Source organism: Perognathus longimembris, chromosome 1 (assembly GCF_023159225.1).
Source record: "Perognathus longimembris pacificus isolate PPM17 chromosome 1, ASM2315922v1, whole genome shotgun sequence".
Lineage (NCBI taxonomy): Eukaryota > Metazoa > Chordata > Mammalia > Rodentia > Heteromyidae > Perognathus > Perognathus longimembris.
The window spans coordinates 44,161,187-44,187,650 of record NC_063161.1 but is presented as its reverse complement, the minus strand read 5'-3'; the positions used below and the strand labels follow the sequence as shown (position 1 = coordinate 44,187,650).

Here is a 26,464-nt window from a genome sequence, read left to right as displayed (position 1 = left end):
GGGATACAATCTCGTTTATGATTGGTCGATTCTTCTGACCAATCACGCGCAGCTATTGTTAGAGCTAATCGCCGTGATCCTCCTCCTCGGAGGTTTTGGAGCCGTGTCTACAAATAAGAATAGTATACGTCAGTGGGATGGAACACTTAACCAATAAGATTTTGAGGCGCTTAATGGGCGGGGCGAGGCCGCTGCCAGGTTTAGGGCGGAAGGAGCGTCTCCCTATGAGACGGAGCAACTAAAGATGGCGGCTGAAGGGCTGCTGTCCAGTTTGTGGCGGTTGCTGTTTCTGGGGCTCCTATTACCTGCAAGTCTGACCGGTGGCGTCGGGAGTTTGAACCTGGAGGAACTGAGTGAGATGCGTTACGGGATCGAGATCCTGCCATTGCCTGTCATGGGAGGGCAGGTGAGGAGGCGCCTAAGGGGCGAACGAGGGTCGAGTGCCGCTAGGGACGAGGGGAGACCAGAGGGAGGGGAGCGGCTGCGGAGCCTGGGGCGGCCGGCCGAGAGGACCGAGAGCGACCAGGCTCTTACTGGACTCGTGCGGATCGCAGACAGACCCATCCCTTGGGGACTTCCCGCTGTGGGCCTCCGGATCCCAGACTCCGCACCGTGGGGAAGTGGGGGTGCCCTCCGCCACGCCCGCTAAAGACAGCAGGGAGGACTTGGGGCTCTTGGGGCCTTCACCTGGGCCCGTCCCCTGGGTCAGAAGAGCAATCTCGTGGCTGTTCCTAAGCCCAGCTTCTCGCGTGCTCTGCCTCTTTCTCTCTCTGCTTCCCTGGCCCTGGCACCTTTCTTCTTTCCCAGAGCCAAGCCTCGGACGTAGTGATTGTCTCCTCCAAGTACAAACAGCGCTACGAGTGCCGCCTGCCTGCTGGAGCGATTCACTTCCAGCGTGAAAGGGAGGAGGAGACACCTGCTTACCAAGGGCCTGGGATCCCGGAGTTGTTGAGCCCCATGAGAGATGCGCCCTGCCTGCTGAAGGTGAAAGGGGCTGGGGCAGATGGAATGACATCTTGGAAACTAGCAGGCCCCAACTGGAATGGAGCGGGTTCCAGGGCACCTGTAGGAGTTAAGAGACCCGGTGGGCAGATTAAACACAGTATACAGTAAAAAAAAAAAAAAGAAGAAGAAGAAGACTCCTGCAATCACTAATACTTTGCTGAATTGGGGTGGGCTGGGAGAGGATGGAAGAAACCAAGATTGAAGTGCCTAAAGAGGGTTGAGGTGGCATGACAGGAGCAAGCCTTTCTTTAGAGAAACATACCTGGTAAAGTCACCATCTGCCCCATACCTACTTTCTTTTCATTGTGGCAGTTATCATGATATGGAATCATCTTATGAGCTAAATCAATTTGTTTGCCTTCAGCTTAGTACTAAGTCTACAAGGTCAGGAAATGTATCTTTCCAGTGAATAGAGCAGCACAAGAAATACTGTAGAAGTTGAGTTTGAGTTGATTTGGGGGTCTTCTCTATTTTTTAAAAATCAAGTCCTTTGAAGATACCATGATTTCTTATCTCTGTAGAGGGGAAAGAAGTGTGTGTGTGTGTGTGTGTGTGTGTGTGTGTACTGGCTCTGATCTAAGGGCTCTGATTTGAACTAAGGGCCTGGTTGCTGTTCTTAAGCTTCTTTTGCTCAAAGCTAGCACTCTACCACTTGAACCACAGTTCCACTTCTGGCTTTTGGTAGTTTATTGGAGATAATAATCTCACAGACTTTCCTGCCCTGGCTGATTCAAACCATGGTTCTCAAATCTCAACCTCTTGAATAGATAGACTTACAGGTGTGAATCACTGGCATCCTACAAAAAAAATTTTTTTAATTATTAACAAGAGTGGAATGGAAAGACCATAGATGTTCAAGTGTGCTGGTGAATGCCTGTAATCCCAACACTCAGGAGGGTAAGGCAGGTGAGTTGACGCTGTTAGAAGGGAGAAGGAAGGAAGAAAGGAAGAGAGAAAAAGTGGGGGTTGGGAGGGAGGGAGAAAAGGTAGCCAGCCACAGGTGTAAGACAGATTTAAGGTATGTCCCTAACCACAGAAGAAAAACAGCTGTCCCTGCACTGGAGAATGAGTGTGGAAGGAGAGAAATGAGAAGTAGATGATTGCTTATGTATCTTGGAGCCAGGAGACTCCAAAAAGAAGAATCTTCTTTCTACCCATTGATTTTTTAAAAAATTTTTTCAGACCAAGGACTGGTGGACATATGAATTCTGTTATGGACGCCACATCCAGCAGTACCATATGGAAGGTGACTCATTCCTGCATTTATTTCCCTAAGCCCTCAGCATCCTGTCATGGAAGTGACCTTCCTCTCCCCAGACCTCTTAAAAGAAAATAATGTGTTTCACTGTGGGTTCTCTTGCAGATTCAGAGATCAAAGGTGATGTCCTCTATCTCGGCTACTACCAATCGGCCTTCGACTGGGATGATGAAACTGCTAAGGTGGCAGGAGTGTGGGACTGGGAGAGAAGGGGGTCCAGTGTAGACTGACAGCCTGGACAAGAGGGAAGGGTCAGGATTAGCTGATGAGTTTCTTGGGGCTTGGTGACCAAGATAGAGTCCCCTGGGGCCTAGATTCCCATGCTCTTACTCTCTTTCTCATGCCCTCTCCTTCCTGCCTGCTGTCTTCTCCAGGCTTCCAAGCAGCATCGCCTGAAACGCTACCACAGCCAGACCTATGGTAATGGGTCCAAGTGTGACCTCAATGGGAGGCCCCGTGAGGCTGAGGTTCGGGTAAGTCTTGAGACAGGGAAGTTGAAACTACTTGGATGACAAATCTGTATTCTAAAGGAGGAGAGCAGCAGGGTTCCTTCTTAGAGTCAAGAGAGTTTCCCACACTTAGGACCTAAAACTTAAGACTTCTCTGCCAGCTAGATGTCATTGCCTGCATATCACAGCTACTTTGTCAGCATTTATGTTGCTACCTTCTGTGCCCCTAGTCACATTTAATCTTTACTACATTTCTCCTTCCAGTCACCTCCACTGTAAACCTACAGGTCAGTCCTTGGCTCTTTCTTCTTCACACTGTTCATTCAACAACTATTCATTTAACAACTTCAGATGGAGTCTTGCTCTATATTCCAGGTTAGTCTTGAACTCACAATCCTCCTGCCTCAGCTTCTTGAGTGCTGACATTACAGGTGTGTACCACCATGCTCAGTTTAACTTAACAACTCTTCAGTGAGATCTTTTTTTTGGCCAGTCCTGGGCCTTGGACTCAGGGCCTGAGCACTGTCCCTGGCTTCTTCCCGCTCAAGGCTAGCACTCTGCCTCTTGAGCCACAGCGCCGCTTCTGGCCGTTTTCTGTATATGTGGTGCTGGGGAATTGAACCTAAGGCCTCGTGTATCCGAGGCAGGCACTCTTGCCACTAGGCTATATCCCCAGCCCCTTCAGTGAGATCTTGTTTTACACATAGGCCTTGGATTCAGCTCTGGGTATACAGTGTGAGCAGATAGGAAGCACCTGCCTGTGGAATATACAGTCTAGGAGGGGATAACATGCTAAAAGGAATCACAAATAAATCCATGCTTATCATTAGAAATGAAGGTGAAAGAAAAGAATCTAGTTCTGTCAGAAGATAACAAAGCCTCCTATGTATTCTTCTAGTTATCTCTTAAAAAAAAGCTCCCATAGGAGCTGGGAATATGGCCTAGTGGCAAGAGTGCTTCCCTCGTATACATGAAGCTCTGGGTTTGATTCCCCAGCACCACATATATAGAAAAAACGGCCAGGAGTGGTGCTGTGGCTCAAGTGGCAGAGTGCTAGCCTTGAGCAAAAAGAAGCCAGGGACAGTGCTCAGGCCCTGAGCCCAAGGCCCAGGACTGGCAAAAAAAAAAAAGAGCTCTCACATTTATAAATTCACGCCCCAGTTTGGCACAAAAACAAAAGCAAAATTACAGATACTTGGAGAGAACCACACGACACTTATCAAATCTTTCCTTAGATTTGATAGATTTCCACAGGCAATTAATTATGTGCTGCTACCAAGTGTTAAAGTTAAAGACCACACAAGTTTTTAGCTTGTTTCTTTTTTTTTTTTTAATGTGTGCTGGAGCTTTTCCACTTGAGGCTGGTGCTCTGTCACTTGAACCACACAGCTCTACTTATAGCTTTTGGGCTGGTTAATTGAAGATAAGAGTCCCATTGACTTTCTTGCCTAGACTGGCTTTGAACCATGATCCTCTGATCTCAGCCTGCTGAGCAGCTAGGATTACTGGTGTGAGCCACCAGTAACCAGCTAGCTTAAGCAGTTCTAATGATGGATTGTTGTTTTAAAATGTGAAGGAGCAAGCTTGTAGGAGGAAATTAGGTTGGTTTTGAATATTAGGAGGTCAGAATGCCTACTTGAAATCCCAGTGGTGGTTTTCAGTTGGCAGCCCTGTAATTATGGAATTCAGGGAAAAGATCTAGACTGGAGATAAAAATACTCATTGTGTTTCTGTCACACTAGCCTTCTTTCTGTCCTTTGAACCAGTGGGTCTCATTGTTCCCTATGCCTGGGACAGTCCTCCACACATCTCTGAATGGCTGGCTTCATCCCTTCATTCAGGTTATATTCAGATGACACCTCTACAGGGAGAGTAATCTAGTCTCTCCCCCTCCCCTTCCTGATAAGCACAGTGTTTTGTATTCGTCAAAGCATGTATCATTATCTGAAATTATCTTATTTGTTAATATCTGCCTCTAATTTCACTGAAATAAGTTCCAGGGAGGCAAGGACAGTGTCTGTCTTGTTTCTTGCTATATCCTCCATGCCTAGATGGTGCCTGGCACCAAGTAGGTGGAATGAATGGATTGGAATGAAGGAAAAGCCAGATCACCTGTCACATTTCTTAACTAACTTCAGACAAGGTCTTGTTATGTAGTCAGCTATGTGTCCACATATATAGGTAACCTGTTGTAGCGCTTACTTAATCTTTATATTTTCTTTGGGAGATTATGTCTTCAGAAGGCCAAGAACTGAGGGCAAAGGCCACATCTTCCTTGCATCTATTAAACTCCTGCCCTGTGCACTGGGGATGAAAGGGAAATCGAGAGTCCTAGTGACACCCTCACCAGACATGTTATATAAACACAACAAGCAGGATAAACCCTGGGACAGGTTAAAGTACCTGTCATGGGGTGGGAGGCACACAAGAAAGAACTGAGTTGGGGTCAGCGAGGTGGGGGAAGGAAGGCCTGGTAGGAAGCAACCTTTCAACTGATAGCTGGAGTATGAAAAGATAACTCAGCAGATGTGGAGGAAGTGGTCTTTGAACTGATAATTGGATGAGAAATTAGCCCAACAGATGTGGAAAAGAGGGAGAATAAGAAGAGAGCAGGCCAGGGAGAAGAGTAAGGATAAAAGCTAAGCCCAAGGGCTGGGAATATGGTCTAGTGGTAAAGTGCCTGCCTCGTATACAAGAAGCCCTGGGTTCGATTCCTCAGCACCACATATATAGAAAAAGCCAGAAGTGGCGCTGTGGCTCAAGAGGTAGAGTGCTAGCCTTGAGCAAAAAGAAGCCAGGGACAGTGCTCAGGCCCTGAGTTCAAGCCCCAGGACTGGCAAAAAAACAAAACAACAAAAAATGTTCAGCCCAGAAGCAAAAGGCAATGACCTATACCAAGATAGATACTCAGGGAGCTAGAGAGGATAATCATGGGCAGGGGATGTGGGAAATAAAGCTTAACAGCTGTCCAAGCCACAGGTCATGAAAGGCTTGTAACTGTGTTGAGAAGTTTGAACATCTAAGAGAGCTAATAAAATGCTGTAAGAATGGTGACATTATTTAGTTCTGGTTTTGAAGACTGTCCTTGCTGGAGAATAGCAAAGGAGTGAGAGATGAGTTAGTTATTACAGTAATCCAGGTGAGAAAGCTGACATGAGGTGAAGAAGTGGGAATTTCTGGAGAGACATTCAGAAGGCAAAATCAAGGATTCCTGCATAAGTGGTGATTGTTACTGAGATAGGTACTGTGGGAAGAGGAGGAGGCTTGGTGAAGGAAAGAGGTATGTTTACACTTGAATATCTTTTAGTGGCAGCCAAGCCATTCCAAAGGAGGCTGTTGACCTGTGGATCTAGAGCTCAACAGAGATCTGAATTGAAGCCAGAGGTTAGGAGTGGTCAAGTCGGTTGCACTGGAAGCCCTTGCTATGATGAAATCCTTCAGAGAAGTATGGAGGAAGGAAGGTGGGACTGACCTTTGAGGAAACTACCAGAAAGAGCAAGTACTGGAGTGGGTCACAGAGGATATGACAGGGACCCAGGAAGGCCATATCTCAAAGAGAGAGAGATTCATGGTGTTGACTGAACCTTTAAGGAAGAGGAGCTCTGAAAACTTCTGTGGGTGATCATAGCTCTTTTTTTAATAAGAGGAAAGTCTGCACTTGGCCATTAACAATTCAGACCACCGGGGAAGAAAACAGGGAAAATGTTTAATTCCTCTACTCACAGACATGCTTGACCAACTCATTGGCTGGAGTTAGTAACAGGTCAGTGGGATGATCTTTGCTAGAACAATTTCAGTGGAGAGAAGATAAGGGGTTGAGCAAAGTGGTGACCAAGTAGGGATCTTTGAAGAACTCGGGTATGAAAGAGAGAGGAAAGGAAAGCATGAGATAGAGGTGCTGGAAGGCTGGAAGGGAGAACCCTCTCTTGGTAGTATATGTTTGGTAGTATGTAGTTTGCATTTAAATGAACACTATGGAGGAGGGGTTGAAAAAGAATGAAGATGGACAGAGTTAGGGAGAGTAAGTAGCCTCAGGAAGAAGGCTCCAGGGTTGCAACTAGCAGGAAAGGGTCATGAATCTGCTGGTGAGTCTAGAGGGCATTCCTGCCTGGTAGCTTTACATTTCTACTTCTCATGCCCTGATGACCCACCCACAGTAGTAGCTTGTGTGATGGGGTAAGTCTCTTACTCCAGGCCAGCATGGTGAGGTTTTATGGTCCCAGTGCCTCCTTAGGAACAGTGTTGTTAAAAAAGTGGGGGGAGGTGGTGTTTGAAAACATGTAAACATGTAATGAGGGGTTTGAGGTATGGCTCAGTTGGTAGGGCACTAGGTAAAGAGTAAAAGTGTCAGGTACCAAGTTCAAGTCTCAGTCTCGGACCTAAAAAGAAAGAAAGAAAGAAAAACATACAATGAACAATCTAAAATTAAATATGTTTGGATCCTTACCTCAGTTATTTTTAAAATATTGTTATTGCTGCAATTCCATGTTTGAGCTCAGGGCCTCATACTGGCTAGGCAAGTGCTCTACAACTTGAGACACACACACACACACACACACACACACACACACACACACAGAGCTCAGGGCCTCATACTGGCTAGGCAAGTGCTCTACAACTTGACACACACAGACACACACACACACACACACACACTACAACTTGACACACCCCCCCCCAGCCCTCTTACCTCAGTCCGTTTAAAAGTCTTCCAATTTCAGATTCTTTTCTTCTAAATCATGACAAGTTTCAAACACAAAGTAATGTCATGGAAACCCATAAATCCGCTACCACCTTAAACAAACATCAGTATTTTGCCATATTTGTATCAGACCTCTTTTATTTTTAAAAGGAGTACAATGCTAACCATACAGTTAAGACCCAGCCATTCATTTCTCCCTTCCCCTCCTCTCTAGCAACAACCACTACTACCATCGCCATGCTTGTTTTATGCTATTATCGGCACAAATATCATACACAGTGTATATTGTTTTGTACTTTAAAATTCCACATTGGCTGAGGTTGAGCTCAATAGCAGAATACTTACCTAGTATGTCCAAGGCCCTGGGTTTGATCCCCAGCACCAAAAAATAAATGAATACAGTAAAATAAAAATTAATGAAGTTATGGTTGGTTTGCAGCATATTGTCTTGTAAGTATTGCTATTGCATTGATTTATCTTTCAAAAAAAAAAAAGCTAAAAAAAAAAATGAAGTAGCCAAGCATAGTGGTACAGTCCCAGCAGTCTGGAAGTTGAGACAGGAGTACTATAAGTGTAAGCTATAAGTGGGCTATTGTAGCAAAATCCTCCTGCCTCAAAACAAAAACAAGAAACTAAAGTAAATAAAATAAGAGAAAATAATTAAATATCAGTGATAGGATGCATTTCATTTTCATTAATCTGTGTTTTTGCCATTCTATGGCATGAGATGGCACTCTGGCTAATTTTTTTGTGGTGCTGGGGATCAGACCTAGGGTGTTGGCAAGGGCTCTACCACTGAGCAATGGCCCCTAACAATAGTTTCTTTCATAGCTTGTTCATCTTATATCTTTCTTTTTCTATCCCTTCCTATCTATTTGCTTTTTCCTCAGGTTTTAGAGCTTTGTTTTCATACTTTGGACATACAATAAGAATTTATCTTTGTTTTGCCAGTTCTGGGCCTTGAACTCCCAGCCCAAGAATTTATCTTTATGTGTCGTATGAAGTCAGTACCTACAAACGTTTGCTTTCCATTTACTTAGCTAGTTATGCAGCACCACTTATGCACCTTCTACCCTGATGTCTAGGGCCATCCAGTAACTGCCACATTCTGGTATGGATGTGCATTTTCTTCTGGGCTTCTCTGCTCTTCTAGTAGTCTTAACTATTCCCATGTCACTACTGCATTGTCTTAATTACAGTAGCTTTTCAGTAAATCTAGATATCTGATCTGTTTCCCTTTGTTCTTCAAAGCTGTCTACTGACAGACATGGTATGCAAGCCTGAAACCCTAACACTGAAGCAGGTAGATCACAAGTTTGAAGCCAGCCTCGGCTACATAGGGAGACACTGCCTCATAGGCCATTATTCAGTTGATTAATTTTTTAAATATTTAGCATAAAATTACAGTGTTTTCTTTTTAATATTTTTTAAGCTGGCACTAGTGGCTCACACCTGTAATCCTAGCTACTTGGGAGGCTGTGATTTAAGCGTGCGGATCAAAACCAGCCACGGTAGGAAAGTCTAGAAGACTCTTATCTCCAATTAACCACCAAAATATAAAAGCCAGAGGTGGAGCTGTAGCTCAAGTGGCATAGTGCTAGCCTTGAACCAAAAAAGCTCAGACACAGTGCCCAAGCCTTAAGTTGTAGCCTCAGGACCCCTTCCCCACCATACAAACAAAACAAGACAAAAAAATGACCTGAGGGTGCATGCCTGTAATCTCAGCTATTTTTTTTTTTTTTTTTTTTGGCCAGTCCTGGGGCTTGGACTCAGGGCCTGAGCACTGTCCCTGGCTTCTTTTTGCTCAAGGCTAGCACTCTGCCACTTGAGCCGCAGCGCCACTTCCGGCCATTTTCTGTATATGTGGTGCTGGGGAATCGAACCCAGGGCCTCATGTATACGAGGCAGGCACTCTTGCCACTAGGCCATATCCCCAGCCCCTAATCTCAGCTATTTGACAGGGGGTAAGAAAGAGACTCTTATCTCCAATTAGCCACCAGAAAACCAGAAATGGAGCTTTGGCTCAAAGTGGTAGAGTGCTAGCTAGCCTTGAGTGAAAAAGCTCAGGGACAGTGCCCAGGCCTTGAGTTCAAGTCCCTTGACCAACAAAAAGAAAAAAGAAAAACAAGAAAGAGGGTCCTGGCCCAAATCCAGGCCCAAACTCAAGACCTATTCAAGAATAATAACTAAAAGCAAAACAACTATTGTGCCAGGCACCAGTGGCTGACACCTGTAATCCTAGCTACTCAGGAGGCTGAGATCTGAGGGTCACGGTCAGAGCCAGCCTGGCAGGAAAGTCCATGAGACTCTTGACTTGAATTAACCACCAGAAAACCAGGAAGTGACACTTTGGCTAAAAGTGGTAGAGCAGTAGCCTTGAGCTGAAGAGCTTCAAGGACAGCACCCAGGCCCAGGGTTCAAGCCCCACAACCCACCAAAACAAAGAAACAAACAAAAACAACTATTGTAGCCCAAAGGGCAAATCAGAGGAGACTAACCCAGCAAGTGCAAGGAGGCCCTTAAATCCTAGTATTGCCAAACCAGTAAAAGCTGCAAGAAATGATATAGGCAGATTGAATTCCTAGAAGACTTGTGTAATTTTGGCATGTACTGCCAAATTACCCTGCTTAGGCAAATTACTCTCCTTCTAGCAATGTGTAAAGGTGCCAATTTCTGCATAACTACACCAGCCTGGTGTATTTTTAAAGTTTTGGAAATTGCCTAATCATCAGCTAGAGATCAGATAAATAATCATTTCTTATTGTGGCTTTAGTTTCATTTCTCTTACTTTTTTAACTGTCCATACCCTTTGCTCATTTTTCTTAGAGGTTATTGATCTTTTTGTGTCTGTTTAAAAAAAACTCCTTGTATTTTTGTGATCATCCTTTTGTCTGTAGCCATTCTTTTTTTCTTTTCTTTGGTGGTACTAGAGTTTGAACTCAGGGCCATACACTTGCTCAGCTTTCTTGGCTAACTTCAAATCATGATTCTTCCTTTCTCAGCCTCCTGGGTATCTTGGATTACAAGTATGAGCCACCAGTGCCTGTAGCTATTCTTTTAACTTTATTGTGCTGGAGATTGAACCCAGTACCTTATACATGCTAAACAGATGTTTTGTCACTGCCTCTCCCTTCCTTCCTTCCTTTCCTTCCTTCCTTCCTTCCTTCCTTCTTTCCTTCCTTCCTTCCTTCCTTGCCAGTCATAAGGCTTGAACTTTTGTGCTCAAGGCTAGCACTCTAGCACTTTGAGCTCCAGTTTTCTGGTGATTAATTGCAGCCCAGGCTGACTTTGAATCACTGTCCTCAGATCTCAGCCTCTTGAGTAGCTAGGATTACAACAGTGAGCCACTAGCACCTGGCTTTCTATCTCCTATTTCTGTAACATCTTGAGCAAGATGCTAACCTCACTAATTTTCAGGGTTTCTCCTGCATTTAAAACCATTCATTTCATCCTGAGTACATCCCTCAGGGTTGGTTTGTTTGTTTAATATTAAAGCAAAATCCTGGTTATCTACAGTATCAGCAGAGTCTACAACTAAAAGCCTCCAGTGCCAGGTGCTAGTGGCTCACATCTGTAATCATAGCTACCCAGGAGGCTGCGATTGCCCAGGCAGGAAAGCCATGAGATTCTTATTTCCTATTAACTACCAAAACAACCAGAAGTGGAGCTGTGGCTCAAATGGTAGAGCTTTAGCCTTAAGCAAAAATGCTCAGTAACAGTGCCCATTTCCTGAGTTCAAGCCCTAGACTGTGTACACACACACACACACACACACACACACACACACACACACACACACACATTCAGGGGATTCCATGTCAACTATAAAAGCTGGGCATAATGGTGCATACATGTCATCTCATTATCTTATAATCACTGATTGATTGAAATATTCCCCCCCCCCAAAAGAATTTCTGTTTAGGAGACAAATACTACTAGCCTTGAGTTGATATTACACATTGTATATACATATCAAATTTTCCAACATATTCTATAGACTTGTGAAACTATTGTGTTATTAAAAAATAAATATTTTAGCTGGGCACTGGTGGCTCACACTTGTAATCCTAGCTACTCAGAAACCTGAGATCTGAGGATTGAGGTTCAAAGCCAACTCAGGCAGGAAAGTCTCTGAGACTCTGATCTCCAATTAACCACCTAAAAAAGCCAGAAGTGGAGCTGTGGCTCAAGTGGTAGAGCACTATCCTTGAACAGAAAAAGCTCAGGGACAGTGCCCAGGCCCAGAGTTCAAGCCCCCAAATCAGCACAAAAATAAAGGAAACTTACTTTTAAAATTACAAACAGAGCTAATGTTTCAAGGTATGTATGGGAAGAAAAGATCACAAGACTCTATAAATAACCAGCAAAAAATCAAGTTAAAGGCTCAGATACTCAAGCACTCAGGTTTGAGCCTGAGTTCAAACCCCAGTATAAGCAAAAAAGAACAAGTAAATGACATCATTGTTTCATCCACTAATGTTTCTACATCTCTGTGGTTCTTAAAACTATAACCAGATGTCATATCATACTGAAAGTTAACAATTCAGTTCTTTTCCCTTTCTCTCTTTGGGCAGATTCTCTGCTACTAGAGCCACCATACCAAAAATATTTTAAAGAAAAATTAACAATTTCTTTTGTTGTTGTTGTTGTTGTTGTTGTTGCCACTCCTGAGGCTTGGACTCAGGGCCTGAGCCTGTCTTTGGCTTCTTTTTGCTCAAGGCTCACACTCTACCACTTGAGCCACAGCTCTACTTCTGGCTTTTTCTATGTATGTGGTGCTGAAGAATGGAACCAGGGCTTCATGCATGCCAGGCAATCACTCTACCACTAAGCCACATTCTCAGCCCTAACAATTTCTTATGATCATTGAGTATCCAGTATTTTTTGAGTTCCCTGATTATAAGCCTATCATGTGTACATATTTGGATTCTTTGACTTACTATCCCAATATGATCCATAACATTTGGTTGTCATGACTCTTAAGTCTCTCCTGATCTCTGGGTAACCCTTCTGTGTATTCTTACTTTTCTGAAATTTGCTTTCTGAAGAAACTGATTGATGGTTTGTCTTGTAATTTCCATAGTCTGATTTTGCTGATTGCATGCCCATGGTGTCTTTTGGGGAATGGCGGGTAGGAGCAGTACTAGGCTCCTACTAGGTTACAGTACTAGTCTACAGATCCTCATGCATGTACTCAAGAAGTGAGCTACTCAACTAGCCCTTTTTGTGTTTTTAATTTTTTTTAATTTATTTTATCTATGGGGTACTGAGGAATTGAACCCGGGGCTTCATGCATGCTAGACAAGCACTCTACCACAAAGCCACATTCCCAGGCTGTGTTTATTTGTTTTAAGATGGAATCTTGCTTATGCCCAGGCTGGCTTGGACTATGATCCTCCTATTTGTGCTTCACTGAGAGGGGAGCCCAGAATATTCTACCACATTCAACCATTGTGCTTTCCCTGGCAAGGGCCACCACAGCCAGCCATTAGTTGATAGGGAATCTTTTAAACCTTGTTTCTCCTGATCTCTACTTCCCCAGTAGCTAGGATTACAGGTCTGAGCTATGCCTCCCACTGTGTCTGGCTGGCCCATGATGCCTTTTAGTTTTCCTATTGTTTCTGTAAATTGATGGGTAGTTGTAGGATTTTTTTTTTTACTTCAGTACAGGGGCTTGACTTGGGGCCTCACACTCAGCTTGCTTGTTCACAGGTGGTGGTCTACCACTTGAGCTATGCCTCCAATCTAGCATTTTGCTTGTTAATTAGAAACTTTCCTCCCCAGGATGATGTCAAGCCCACTATGTAGCTAGAATTACAGGCATGATCCACCAGCACATGGCTGGTCTGGAAATTTTGATCTTTCTGCCTTAGCCTCCCGAGTGCTGGGATTACAGTGATATGCTGTGATTGCTTCCTTGTGCTTAAAAAGAACATGGACTCTAATGATAGCCACTATGCAGTCTGTATGCATTTTAGGTCATACTTGTTTATTGTGCTGTTCACCATTTTTTGTACCATTATTGATTTTTCTCTCACTATATGTATAGATTTATGTATTATTCCTTATTAGTCTTTTCATTGATTGTTACACTGTTGATCGTATCTCCTTATATCTGTCAACTATGCACTTACTCAAGTATTTATTAAGTGCTTCTTTGTAGTGGTCACTATTCTAGTTGCTAGAGACAGTTCAGTGAACAAAATGGACAAAAATTTCTAGAATAGGTTTAGAGAGACAGATTAGCAAAATAAAGAATCCCAGTCCCTCCCCCAGTCCAGGTACTGGGGCATGAACTCAGGGTCTCAAGTTCCTGCTTGGATGGTGGTCTATTACATGAGCTATTCCTCCACTTCCTGGTTTTGCTGGTTAATTGGAGATAAGAGTCCCCAGTTTGTGTACTTTGGCTGGCTTTGAATGATAATCTTCAGATTTGGGTGTAAAACACTGGCACCCAGCTTTCGCATACCATTTTTAAATTAGCTTTCTTAACAAATTGGAGCTGTTTATATTACAAAGTGATGTTCTTTAGTAATTTTTTCAAGTCTCTTATGTGATAGCACAAGTCTCTTATGTGATATCATATAGCATAGAAGCTTTTTTTTTTTTTTTTTGGCCAGTCCTGGGCTTTGGACTCAGGGCCTGAGCACTGTCCCTGGCTTCTTTTTGCTCAAGGCTAGTACTCTGCCACTTGAGCCACAGTGCCACTTCTGGCCATTTTCTATATATGTGGTGCTGGGGAATCGAACCCAGGGCTTCATGTATGCGAGGCAAGCACTCTTGCCACTAGGCCATATTCCCAGCCCTCATAGAAGCTTTCTATGCGTTCTTGTTTGGTATATTTTTTCAGTCTTTTATTATTTGCTTGTTTTTTTTACCTTTTTACGTTTAGCCTTTCTCTGTTTTCTCTTTTCCTTTCACCTCTCATCTGGCCACTTACTTCTGCCTTAACTTTTATGTTTCAGATGTATTCTCTAAACAGCATAATGCTTTAAAAAATTTTTTAACTAGTCCCAGATACCAGTGACAAACATCTGTGATCCTTGCTACTCAGAAGGCTGAGATCTGAGGATCAAGGTTCAAAGCCAGCTGGAGCAGTAAAGTCCATGAGATTTTTATTACCAGTTAACCACCAAAAAACCAAATGGAGTTGTGGTTCAAATAGTAGAGCACTATCCTTTAGCAAAAAAAGCTTCTGGGCCCTGAATTCAAATTGTAGGACTGGGGGCTGGGGATATAGCCTAGTGGCAAGAGTGCCTGCCTCGGATACACGAGGCCCTAGGTTCGATTCCCCAGCACCACATATACAGAAAACGGCCAGAAGCGGCACTGTGGCTCAAGTGGCAGAGTGCTAGCCTTGAGCGGGAAGAAGCCAGGGACAGTGCTCAGGCCCTGAGTCCAAGCCCCAGGACTGGCCAAAAAAAAAAAAAAAAACAAAACAAATTGTAGGACTGGCGTGCACACGCGCGCACACACACACACATTTTTCAGCTAGTATGACAGTATATTTAAGTACTGTTCTAACTTTTAACATGTGAATGAGTTTTTGTGTGTTAATATAGTTTTTCCCTTGTCTTGGTATATATCAAAGCGTAGGGTTTCTGGATCTTTAGTTATTCTTCATTTAACCTTCTGAGAAAGTGCCAGATTTTTTTTCTAAACTAGCAGCAGCATTTTACAATCTCACCAGTTGTTTAGGAGCCTTTCTGTTACATCCTGGCCAACACTTCTTATTATCTTTCTCAGGCTGTAGCCATGACAGTGAGTACAAAGCAGCGTATCATTGAGGTTTTGATTTGCAATTCACTGTGGGCTAAGGAGACAAAGCAGCTTTTCATCTGTTTACTGACAGATTGTTTATCTTCTCTGGAAAAATGTCTCTGTAGATCTTTTGCCAATTTTTTGAATTGAGTGAGTTGTGTCTTTATTATTGAGGTATAGAAGTCCTGTATATATTATGAGTACAAGTTCCCTCCCCCACCCCCACTTTGTGTGTGTGTGAGGGGGGGGGTACTGGGTAGTTGAAATCAGTTATTTTAATTACCATGGAGCCTAGTGGTAGAGTGCTTGCCTCGTATACATAAAGCTCTGGGTTCGATTCCTCAGTACCACATATATAGAAAAAGCCAGAAGTGGCACTGTGGCTCAAGTGGTAGAGTGCTAGCCTTGAGCAGAAAGAAACCAGGGACAGTGCTCAGGCCCTTTGTCCAAGCCCCAGGACTGGCAAAAAAAAAAAAAAAAAAAAAAAAAGAGTTACCATTCAACAAAGCAGTTTATGCATGTGGGTCAATATCACTTCTTTCAGCATTTTTACTCATCCCTCCCAACCCACCTTTGAACTCAGTTGTTTTTACAATAGAGTCTTGAGTGTCTGCCCAGGCAAATCTGCCTATTTACAGTTCCCATGTGGCTAGAATGACAAGGTGCACCACCATGAACAGATAAGTGAAAGTCTGGTCTTTATGGCTGAGGGCTGACCTCAGTCTGTGATCCTCCTAGTCTCTACCTCGGAGAACCTAGGATTACAGGCATGAGCCACTGGTGCCTGGATGAGTACAAGTCCTTTATCAGATACATAACTTACAGATTTTTCTCCTGTCTGTAAGTTACAAATTCACATACTCTTTTGTGTTTTACTTCTTTTGTTACTGTGCTTTTTACATCATCCATGTGACTCAGCATCATTTGTTGAAGATGATTGCCATCAAATTACCATGGCAACTTGAGCTTTCCTATACTGTTTCAGTGAAAGTCAGCTCCTTTGGAGCATTTTGGAGCTCTCTGTTTTTAGGGACTGCCTGTTCCTCCAGACAGAATCTCTGAGACTCTACTCAGGAACTGGTATCAGACAGTAGCTTGATTTCTTTTTTTTTCTTTTCTTTTTTGCCAGTCCTAGGGTTTGGGACTCAGGGCTTGAGCACTGTCCCTGGCTGCTTTTTGCTCAAGGCTAGCACTTTAGCTCTTAAGCCACAGCCCCACTTCTGGCTTTTTCTATATATGTGGTGCTGGGGAATTGAACCCAGGGCTTCATGTATATGAGGCAAGCACTCTAACACTAGGCCATATTCCCAGCCCAAGTAGTTTGATTTCTTGGGAGTGACATTCCTGCTTCATGAGCAGGGAGCTGGGTCTTCTTAGTTTATATCTCCAAGTGAAATGGATTCCCCCTCCCACTGTGAGTGAGCTCAGGGGAAAGCAATGAGGATCCCGAGTCCTGTCTTGCTGCTTGTGCCCTATGAGGGCAGCAAAGGAAACTCTTGATCTCATGACCACATTTGCCAGGAATTGAGCCTCTGCAACTTAGGCCCGAGAGGGGTTGAGAAATCTTGCAAGTATGCTCCTCTTAGTGAAATGCCACATCTACCCACTGCACATCTGTAAATGCAAACACTCCAAAGGTTGAAGCAGGAGGATCACGAGCTGGAAGCCAGCCTGAGCTTCACAGCAAGACTCTGTCTTAAAATATATATTTTAAAGGGAGAGGGTGTAGATCCATGCAGGGTGCTTGCCTGGCATGTGGGTGGCCCTGTTTCAATCTATAGCACTGCAAAACACAAAATGTAACAAAAAATAAAGAACAACAAAAGCCCATTATATCTGTAATTGGATGTTGAAGGAATAGGAAGCCCCTCCTTATGTTCTCTGAACCAGACTGGAGCTTCTGTCAGACTGAACTGTGAAATAAGCTTAGGAGCAGGAGAGGTAGGGGAGCGAGCAGGTCATGTTTCAAGTATTATTAACTCTCACTGTTGAAGATGTAGATACTCAGGCTGGAGTCATGGCTCAGATGGTAGAACACTTGCCTAGAGAGCTCAAGTTCCTGAGTTCAAGTCCCAGCATTTTTTCTGAAATACACATCTCATTTAAACAGTTCATTGAAGTATTTATCAGCTATATGTGTGTGTATGTACGGCCAGGCACTGGTGGCTCACATGTAATCCTAGTTACTCAGGGGAGAGATCTGAAGATTGTGGTTTGAAGCCAGCTGGGGCAGGAACATCCCACTAGACTTCTTCTAATTAACCAGCAAAATGCTGGAAGTAGAGCTCTGGCTCCACTCTTGTGCCAGTCTTGAGAGACAAAGCTAAGGATCAGCACCTGGGCTCTGTATTATCTACATGTAGACATGTAGCTACATAGGTAGCTATATATAGGTATGAGGCATATATACATGGGGCATATCCCTTCTGTGTTTATATAAAACAAGAACATGACACAGACTGCCTGGCTACCTACAGTTAAGCTGAATTCATTTCCCATTTTACCACTTTGCAGCTGATAAACCTGAATAAGTGTCTGAGCTCCATCAGAACTAAGTTTTTTTGTGTTTTTTTTTTAAGCCACAAAGTTGAGACAATCCCTCTCCCATTGGGCTTTTGGGACACTTAAATTAGCTCGTCTAAATACTGTAGGGTGTGCACAGGGTATGCATTGTGCCTGTTGATAGGCTTTTTCAAGATCCAAAGCCAGTTATTGGTAATAAATACAATTCATTCTCCCTTTCTGGCCTGGCAGTTCCTCTGTGACGAGGGAGCAGGTCTTTCTGGGGACTATATCGACCGGGTGGATGAGCCCCTGTCCTGCTCTTATGTGCTGACCATTCGGACTCCTCGGCTCTGTCCCCACCCTCTCCTCCGACCCCCACCCAGTGCTGCTCCCCAGGCCATTCTCTGTCACCCCTCCCTGCAGCCTGAGGAGTACATGGCCTACCTGCAGAGGCAAGCTGGTAAGTGATTAGAAGCGTGAGAAGAGGAGAGAGATGGGGATGGGCAGGCAGGAGGTAGGAACATGTCCCTGTCCTCCTTACATGCTGTTTTTCTGTAGACCCAAAGCAGAGTGAAAAGAAAATCCCAGAGGAGGAACAAGATGTAGCTCATCCAATGTGGACTGAAACCAAGTCTAGAGTAGTGTCCCCAAAGAAATCAGGTAGGATGTGGTTTAATCTGTTTCACAAACAGTCCTCCCGCTAACCTTCCCTGTGCTGTCCTGACTAGACCTCCCCAACCCCTTGGCAGTAGTGGAAGGAGTAGACTCCATCCTATTCGTACTCTTCCTTTCTCCCTCCCTTTCAGATTCTCTCCTGTTCTCTGTACCCCAGGTACAAGCCCAGCCAAGGATGAAAGTAAAGAATCAGATTTCTGGAAGATGCTTCATGAGCCAGAGGACCAGGCCCCAGGAGAGGAGGAGGTGCAGGTGGAGGTAAAAACCTGCTTCCCAGTTTGGGGATGGGAGGGTCCCTCAGCAGAGGCCACTGTGGGGCAACTTCCATCTGTCTGTTCAGAGATTCAAGGATATCCCCAGAACCACTGCCTAAAAAGCATGGTGGCCATAACCTGGCTTTTATAGTTGAATCTGTTCTTTCCCCTCCTTAAGGAGCAAGATCTGAACCTTGAGGCTGCAGCAGATCCAGCCCCTGGTCCTCCTGATGGTGAGTCAACCTCCATGTCTCCTTTACTACTTGGCTCCAGCAGGCAGGGCTGGGAGTGGAGGAAAGGAGAGCTCAATGGGGATAGAGGTAGCAGACCAGACCAGCAAGAAATTTTGTCTTTCCCTCCCTCCCTCCCTCCCTCCCTTCTCTCCCTCTCCTTTTTTGTGTGTAGTACTAGGGATTATACCCAAGGCTTAGAACCCAAGCATTAGATACCCAAGCATTAGAAGCACATATTCAACTACTAAGCTGTCCCTCCAGCCCCAGGGAGTTCATTTTTACCTGAGTTAGTCCTCCTTGTAGTCGGTCTACTATTTGAATTTCCTGGATGATGCCACTCCATTTTCTTTTTTTTTTTTTCTTTATGCCAGTACTGGGGCTTGAACTCAGGGCCTGAGTGCTATCCCTTAGCTTTTTCACTCAAGGCTAGCACTCTACCACTTGAGCCACAGCTCCACTTTCAGCTTTTGGGGAGTTAATAAGAGATAAAACTCTCATGAACTTTCCTGCCTGGGCTGTCTTTGAATTGAGATTTTCAGATCTCACTCAGCCTCTTTTATTTTTCTTGCCAGTCCTGGGGCTTGGACTCAAGGCCTGAGCACTGTCCCTGGCTTCTTTTTGCTCAAGGCTAGCACTTTACCACTTGAGCCACAGTGCCACTTCAGGCTTTTTCTATATACGTGGTGCTGAGGAATCAAACCCAAGGCTTCATGTATACGAGGCAAGCACTCTTGCCACTAGGCCATATTCCCATCCCTCAGCCTCTTAAGTAGCTAAGATTACAGGCAATGTGCCACTGGTGCCTGGCTTAACCTCAGATTTTTTTTTTTAAACCCATGAAATAGATGAGTAATATCACCCCACCTTAGGAGGTGGTTATGAGATTAAATTGAAATGAATTTAAAATTTACAATAGAATTCCTAGAACTGAGAAGGTAATGAATAATTAATAATTATAGAAATGAAAGAGCATAATCAATGGAAGTAGGGCCTTTGGCCCTAGAATCTCTTCTGTAGCCCTGAAAGCTAGAGTTTTGCCAAAACGGCCTGAGGAGTGTGTGGAGCAGGGTCTTCACTTGATGGCTGTGAGCCTCTTCCTAGAAGAGTTCTCTGAAGGGCAGTGTTTGCCATTCTCAGCTACTGGACAGATAACTCCTAAAAGCAGAGACCATGTCCTTCCTTGGACCCTCATTGCTTCTCCTTGGGATTTACATTTTTTAAATTTGCTAAGAGCCAGTGGCTTATACCTGTAATCCTAGCTATCAGAATTGTGGTTTGAAGCCAGCCTAGACAGAAAAGTATTCAAGACTCCCACCTCCAATTAACCAGCAAAATGCCAGTTTGGATGGTTCAAGTATGTGGAAAAGAAAGCCAAGGGAGAGAGTGAGGCCTTGAGTTCGTCTCAATGTCAGCACAAAAAATAATAATAAACAAATAAATAAAATGTAAACATTTACTGCCTGTTCTCTCATCTCAGATTTCCAGAACAACGTGCAGGTCAAAGTCATCAGGAGCCCTGCAGACTTGATTCGATTGATAGAAGAGCTGAAAGATGGTGCAAAGAAGGTATAGGCCCCTTCTCAAGGGAGGAGTGCAACCTGCCTCCTGACTGGGGGCATTTGAAATCCCACCCCTAGCTGGACCTGTATTGGGCTCAATAAAGCTAACTCCATTCCTCCTGTATCCCTCAGTACCACACCCTGCTACTGTTGGCCTCCTCCCACTGCTGGTATCACTATTGAAACTCCAGAGTTTTCTCTCTTTTTTTTTTTTTTTTTTTTTGTCAGTCCTGGGGCTTGGGACTCAGGGCCTGAGCACTGTCCCTGGCTTCTTTTTGCTCAAAGCTAGCTAGCACTCTCCTACTTGAGCCACAGTGCCACTTCTGGCTTTTTCTGTATATGTGGTGAACCCAGGGCTTCATACATACAAGGCAAGCACTCTACCACTAAGCCATATTCCCAGTCCTGAAACTCCAGGGTTTTTCTATCTTTGTCTCCCCAATCCCCATCTACCCAGGGGAAGCCAAATGCAGGCCAAGAGCAGCCTGGAGATAGCGCTGCAGAAGCTCCTCCGAGGGAAGCAGAGGGGCAGGAAAAGGGTGACGCCGAGCACCATGCTGCGCTAGAAGAGGAGGAGGACAATGATGAGGATGAAGTAGAAGATGAGGATGAAAGGCAGTTACTAGGAGAATTTGAGAAGGAACTAGAAGGGATGTTGCTTCCATCAGACCGAGAGCGGCTTCGTTCTGAGGTGAAGGCTGGCATGGAGCAGGAACTGGAGAACATCATCCAGGAGGTGAGGCCAGCTTGTACTCCCGAGGCTCCCTCAGCTGCCTCCCTCGGGCTCTTCCTCAGTGGAGCAGGACAGGCAGAGGGGCTGAAACAAAACCAAATGCAGCACCCAGCACAGCTCAACATAAGACATACCATCCCAACATAGGGTTGTTTATTTAAAGTGGGATAACTGGGTGCTGGTGGCTCACACCTGTAATCCTAGCTACTCAAGAGGCAGAGATCAGAGGATCATGGTTTGAAGCCAGCCCGGCAGTGAAGTCTGTAAGACTCTTTATCTCCAATTAAATAACAAAAAGCTGGGCTGGGGATATAGCCTAGTGGCAAGAGTGCCTGCCTCGGATACACGAGGCCCTAGGTTCGATTCCCCAGCACCACATATGCAGAAAACGGCCAGAAGCGGCGCTGTGGCTCAAGTGGCAGAGTGCTACTAGCCTTGAGCGGGAAAGAAGCCAGGGACAGTGCTCAGGCCCTGAGTCCAAGGCCCAGGACTGGCCAAAAAATAAATAAATAAATAACAAAAAGCTGGAAGTGAAGATGTGATTCAAGTGGTAGATTGTCAGTCTTGAGTGAAAAAACTACACACACACACACACACACACACACACACACACACACACGGGCAAAGGGGATGAGAGACATAGGTGAGACCCAGACCTTTGACTCTTAACTCTTTACCCCCTTGGATTTTCTAGACAGAGAAGGAGCTGGAACCAGATGGGCTAAAGAAGGAGTCAGAACGTGACAGAGCGATGCTGGCCCTGACCTCCACGCTCAACAAGCTCATCAAAAGGCTGGAAGAAAAGCAGAGTCCAGAGCTGGTGAAGAAGTACAGGAAAAGAAGATTTTTCCCCAGAAAGTCTCCCCCATCACCGCACCCCACAGGTGAGAGTGGACACACAAGAAGGAGCAGCTGTGACCGTTGTCTTTACCTCCCAGCTGCTGCTGTGTCCTCCAGGGACTTGCTGAGCGTGCAGCCTCCTCCTGTCTTCTGGAACACTGTCCTCACGGGTACCTCCTTCCCACACTGTCCCCCCTTATGTGGTTACCTCCTAGATAGCTTTCCCCGCCCAGGATTATTTGGATGTTTATTACATTATTCTCAGGCCATACAAAATTATCAATACAGGTAGATGGCTGATGGCAGCCAACTTAAAAGTATGCATATATGCCCTGTCATGTACCAAATGATTTCTCAGACCTTATGGCCGGAGACTCAGACCTTCCTTACCTGGAGAGAGCCTGTCTTGGTTGCTGATTTGCTCCTCTATGCCCAGCACCTGGCACTCTGCCTGGCACATGGATAGTAATGGAATGATTATGAACCTAAATGCCAAAAACCATGCATTTTGAGAGGGGTGTAGTGTGCCAGTAGGGCTTGCATCCTGTTTACTGGTGAGGCCCCAGCTTTGAATAGGCAAAGCCCATTCCATATAAGCTGCTAGTCTGGCACACTCATAATTATTCCTTCTTGTATCTCCTTATGTCCAATCCACAGGGTTCTTTCCACAGGCAAGATCAGACATTCCAAAGGGAACATTCTAGTATCAAACCTTTCATCCCACTCTTTCTCTCAACATCAAAAGATCTTTAAATTCCCAGCATGCATAGTTTTCCAACTTGTTCCTTCTTTGCTAAGTGTAGATGGTCTTATTTTTGCTTCTGGAAACATGGCTGTTTTCTTAAAGGTGATGGGCAGAACTACTGGGTGGGGTGGGAAGAAGGAAAGTTATTACTGAGGGAGCACACTATTTTTGAGTCCTGGCCCAACTTTGTGTTGAGATAGAAGAGCCATCAAGCCCAACTGATGGCTTTGGAAAAGGTGACCACCGCAGCCCTGAACCCTGGAGTCATGGCTCTGCTTTGTGTCTCCCTGTGTGTCTCCCCCTCTAAGAGGAGGATCCTGAGCACAGAGTCCGGGTCCGGGTCACCAAGCTCCATCACAGAGGCCCCAATCAGGATCTGACTGTCCTCGAGATGAAACGGGAAAACCCACAGCTGAAACAAATCGAGGGGCTGGTGAAGGAACTGCTGGAGAGGGAGGGACTCACGGCCGAAGGTGGGCCCTGGAGGGCGGGCTGATGAGCGCTGTCAGAGGGCTTTGCTGCTGAAGTGGAGGGCTGGGTCAAGGTGGAACTGAAAACCTTGGCTGGGGACCTGGGAGGCAGGGAATCCCCATAGGCACCCAGTCTTTCCCATCTCACCACCCATACTACTCCTTCCCAGGAAAAATTGAAATCAAAATCATCCGCCCGGGAGCTGAAGGGACTGAGGAGGATGCACGCTGGCTGACTGATGAGGACACGAAAAATCTCAAGGAGATCTTCTTCAATATCTTGGTGAGGGGGACCTATGCCCAAGTCCTGAACCTGTGGTCCCCTCCTCCCCTCACTCCCAGCATGCTGTGCTGCTGTGGGTGAGGCCCAGTCACACAGGCTGTCTTGCCTTGTGGCATGTTGAGCCTCAGCCTCCTGTCTGGAAAGAGAGGCTTGCACTCTGGCTGCCACTCAGGGAGAGCCCCTCAGGTGACTCTTCAGTCCCTACCTTCCCACTGCCAGTCCCAGGGTCTCCCTGAATCCTGCAGCATCCAGCCCTTCCTTGGGATTCCAGGCAGCACCTCTGGCTCAACCCCATCTTCCCATCAGGTTCAGGGAGCAGAAGAGGCCCACAAGGAGCGCCAGCGCCAGAAAGATCTGGAGAGCAATTATCGCCGGGTTTGGGGTTCCCCTGGCGGAGAGGACACGGGGGACCTGGATGAGTTTGACTTCTGAGACCCTCACTGCAAGACCTCCAAGGAGTCCAAAATCTTCCTGACTGGCCCTGCCTTCTCCTCATCAACCCTGGGATCCTAGAGGCAAAATGACAAGATGCTCAGCTGTGGACTCCTGGGGCCCAGTCATGGGGTGGACATGGGGGGTGCTGAGGACTGTTGCAGCTGCCAAGAGCCACCTTCATACCACACTGGACCAGGGTAGCTGCTTGCTCCGACTCTCCTACATGCCCTTCCCTTCCTCCTTGGCTTTCCCTGTTATCTTCCCCTGCCTTTCTTCTTCTACCTAGACACTCAGTGAGCGCTTGCATGGGGCAGGACCAATTAGCAGGCCCCAGTAAAGCAGCCTGCCCACCCATGCCCTGCTGCTGTGTGGCATCACTGCCCCCTCCCTTAGATTTCCTTCTCCCTTCCTGTTCCCACTGTCCCCTACAATCCCTATTTCTGCATCAGAGAGCCTTCACCTCTTTCATTGAGGAAATGGGAGAGCATTGTACATCACCTTGGACACAATCCAGCAAAAGGGTGTGATGAGGAACCACCCACTACGTTCATCCACAATCAGGTTTCTAAATAAAGAACTGGACCATCGACCCATCGACCTATTTGGGAATAGATGGGTGGGGAAGACACTCAAATGGGGAGGAGGCTTGCAGTTCTTTTCTGAGTGAAAGGCACATTTCTCTGACTGGTGATCCTGCCCACCTCCTAGGTGTGTTATCCATGGGTCTGGGGTATACAGGCAGACACCATACCAGTTGAGCAAACCTAGCTATTGACAAGGATTGAAAGAAATCCTGCAATACTTTCATTCCTCTCCTTATTCTCCTACCCCCACTCCAAGCTAGAAACAGCTTCACAGTTGCTAGGTAAGAATTCTACCACTAAGCTATAGCTTCAGCCCAGTTGTTTCCCTTAACACCAATCTCTTTACCTTTTTTTCCCTCTATCTTCTGAAAGCCAAACTGCAACCAAGGAGACCTCACATATACATACACTGACTCATCACCCTGCCCCAGGCATCCTCTACTCTCTCCCCAAAGTGGGAGAGAGATGTCTCCACTTACGAGTCATATCCCATACCTACCTGGTCATTGCCATAGCCAGAGAGGGCTATGCCCACATATGCCATATTCAGTGTGCCAAGGATAGGTTGTCTTGGTATTTCCATCTTTTCCTCGTTGTCAAGTACAGGCATGGGTTCCCCTCATCCTTGCTGCCTCTCCCGGGTCAGATGACCCTGCAGGCAATGGAAGAGCAGAGGCTCTCCTCCAGCTCTCCAGTTTGGAAGTGTCTGGCTTCTAGCTCCAACATCTTGCAAGAATAGGAATGGGCCAGGGGCATGTGACTCATGCCTATAATCCTAGCTACTTAGGTAGTTGAAATCTAGAGGACTGAGATTCCTGTACAGAAAAGTCCTTGAGACTCTGTTTCCCAAGCAAAAAAGTAGAGTACAAGCAAAGCAAAACTGAGGCTTTGAGTTCAAATCCTGGTGCAAGGGGAGAGGAATGTAACAAAGATATGCAAAGCCACCTGGTGTAGGTGGCTGGGTGTAGGATTCCATTGACGAAAGAACTCGCATGAGACTCCTCTTCTTGCTCAGTACGGACTAGAGCTTACCATTCATGTTACACCTAAGTTGTTTTGAAATATAAAAGGTAGATTTATAAATGTCGCTTCTCCAGATCCATGTGACTATCATAAGTGGGAGGATGCTTCAGCTGGGCACTGACTTGAGTGGCTATAGGCAGAACACTGGGTTCAAAGCCTCACCCTTCTGTCCCAACAGCAGAGGCTTGGACAAGACACTTTGCAAATTCTGATTCTATACTGGTAAACTGACAAATAGCACTGGTCACCTTGTGGCCAGTGAGGACAGAATAAGTGGGGTGTTCAGGATCTGGTCTGCAGTAAGTGTACGCCAACTCATAAACCAACTTCTGAGCTGCATACTAAAGTATTTGGAAGTGTCTTAGGAGAAATCCTAAAAGCTGACTGAAATTTAAAGAAGCATCCTCTGGAAGGTTGAGAGAGGCTCCAGGTGCCAGTTGTTCATGCCTGTAATCCTAACTATTCAGGAGGCTGAGATCTGAGGGCCGCAGTTCAAAGCCAGCAGGGACAGGAAAGTCTGTGAGACTTTTATCTCCAATTAACCACTAGAAAACCAGTAGTACTGTGGCTCAAAGTAGTGGAGCACTAGCCTTGAGTGGAAAAGCTCAGGGACAGTGCACAGGCCCAGAGTTCAAGCCCCATGACGGGGGGCGGGGGGGGGGGCTGGGCCAAGTTATCATTGGTTTGATGGGGATCTAATCTCAGCATCATCAGAAAACAGATCTGGAAACCTCATTGTTTAATCACTTTGTACTTTCCAGAAAAACAAACAACCAAAAACACCTTTTTCCTTTGGCTCTTAGCAAATCTGTGGAAGTCAGTCTGCCCCAGCTGTGCTAAGGCAAACAAAGGGAGGTGTGTGGCAGATGGCAGCCAGGAGCAGGTGGGGAAAGGGCTGGGGATGGCAATGTGAACCAAAGTGAGGAAATCCTCAGTGAGCTGTGGGGTTG

The 26,464-nt window shown here is 45.5% G+C and overlaps 1 protein-coding gene across 3 annotated transcripts; it reads left to right on the top strand.

The window, feature by feature from the left end:
* Positions 1-210: 210 nt before the first annotated feature.
* Positions 211-24,494, top strand: Os9 (OS9 endoplasmic reticulum lectin). 3 transcript variants are annotated; one of them, XM_048360778.1, is made up of 15 exons: positions 211-406; positions 808-984; positions 2,188-2,251; positions 2,369-2,445; positions 2,638-2,736; positions 17,930-18,140; positions 18,239-18,340; positions 18,513-18,601; positions 18,788-18,842; positions 20,320-20,408; positions 20,859-21,137; positions 21,829-22,018; positions 23,028-23,192; positions 23,360-23,472; positions 23,779-24,494. In XM_048360778.1, the coding sequence occupies exons 1-15, from the start codon at positions 245-247 to the stop codon at positions 23,902-23,904; spliced, it is 1,998 nt and encodes a 665-aa protein (XP_048216735.1). In that variant the 5' UTR covers positions 211-244; the 3' UTR covers positions 23,905-24,494. The 3 variants fall into 3 exon arrangements, with proteins under 3 accessions (XP_048216735.1, XP_048216727.1, XP_048216740.1); XM_048360770.1 differs by having other exon boundaries at positions 18,513-18,613; XM_048360783.1 differs by lacking the exon at positions 23,028-23,192 and having other exon boundaries at positions 212-406; positions 18,513-18,613.
* The last annotated feature ends 1,970 nt before the right edge of the window (positions 24,495-26,464 follow it).

Excerpts from the sequence above, each read along its gene's own strand:
- Os9 (XM_048360770.1), top strand. The coding sequence starts at position 245 with ATGGCGGCTGAAGGGCTGCTGTCCAGTTTGTGGCGGTTGCTGTTTCTG. Across the intron at positions 2,446-2,637 it reads GGGATGATGAAACTGCTAAG|GCTTCCAAGCAGCATCGCCT; the intron begins GTGGCAGGAGTG and ends TGTCTTCTCCAG. Across the intron at positions 18,141-18,238 it reads CTACCTGCAGAGGCAAGCTG|ACCCAAAGCAGAGTGAAAAG; the intron begins GTAAGTGATTAG and ends GTTTTTCTGTAG.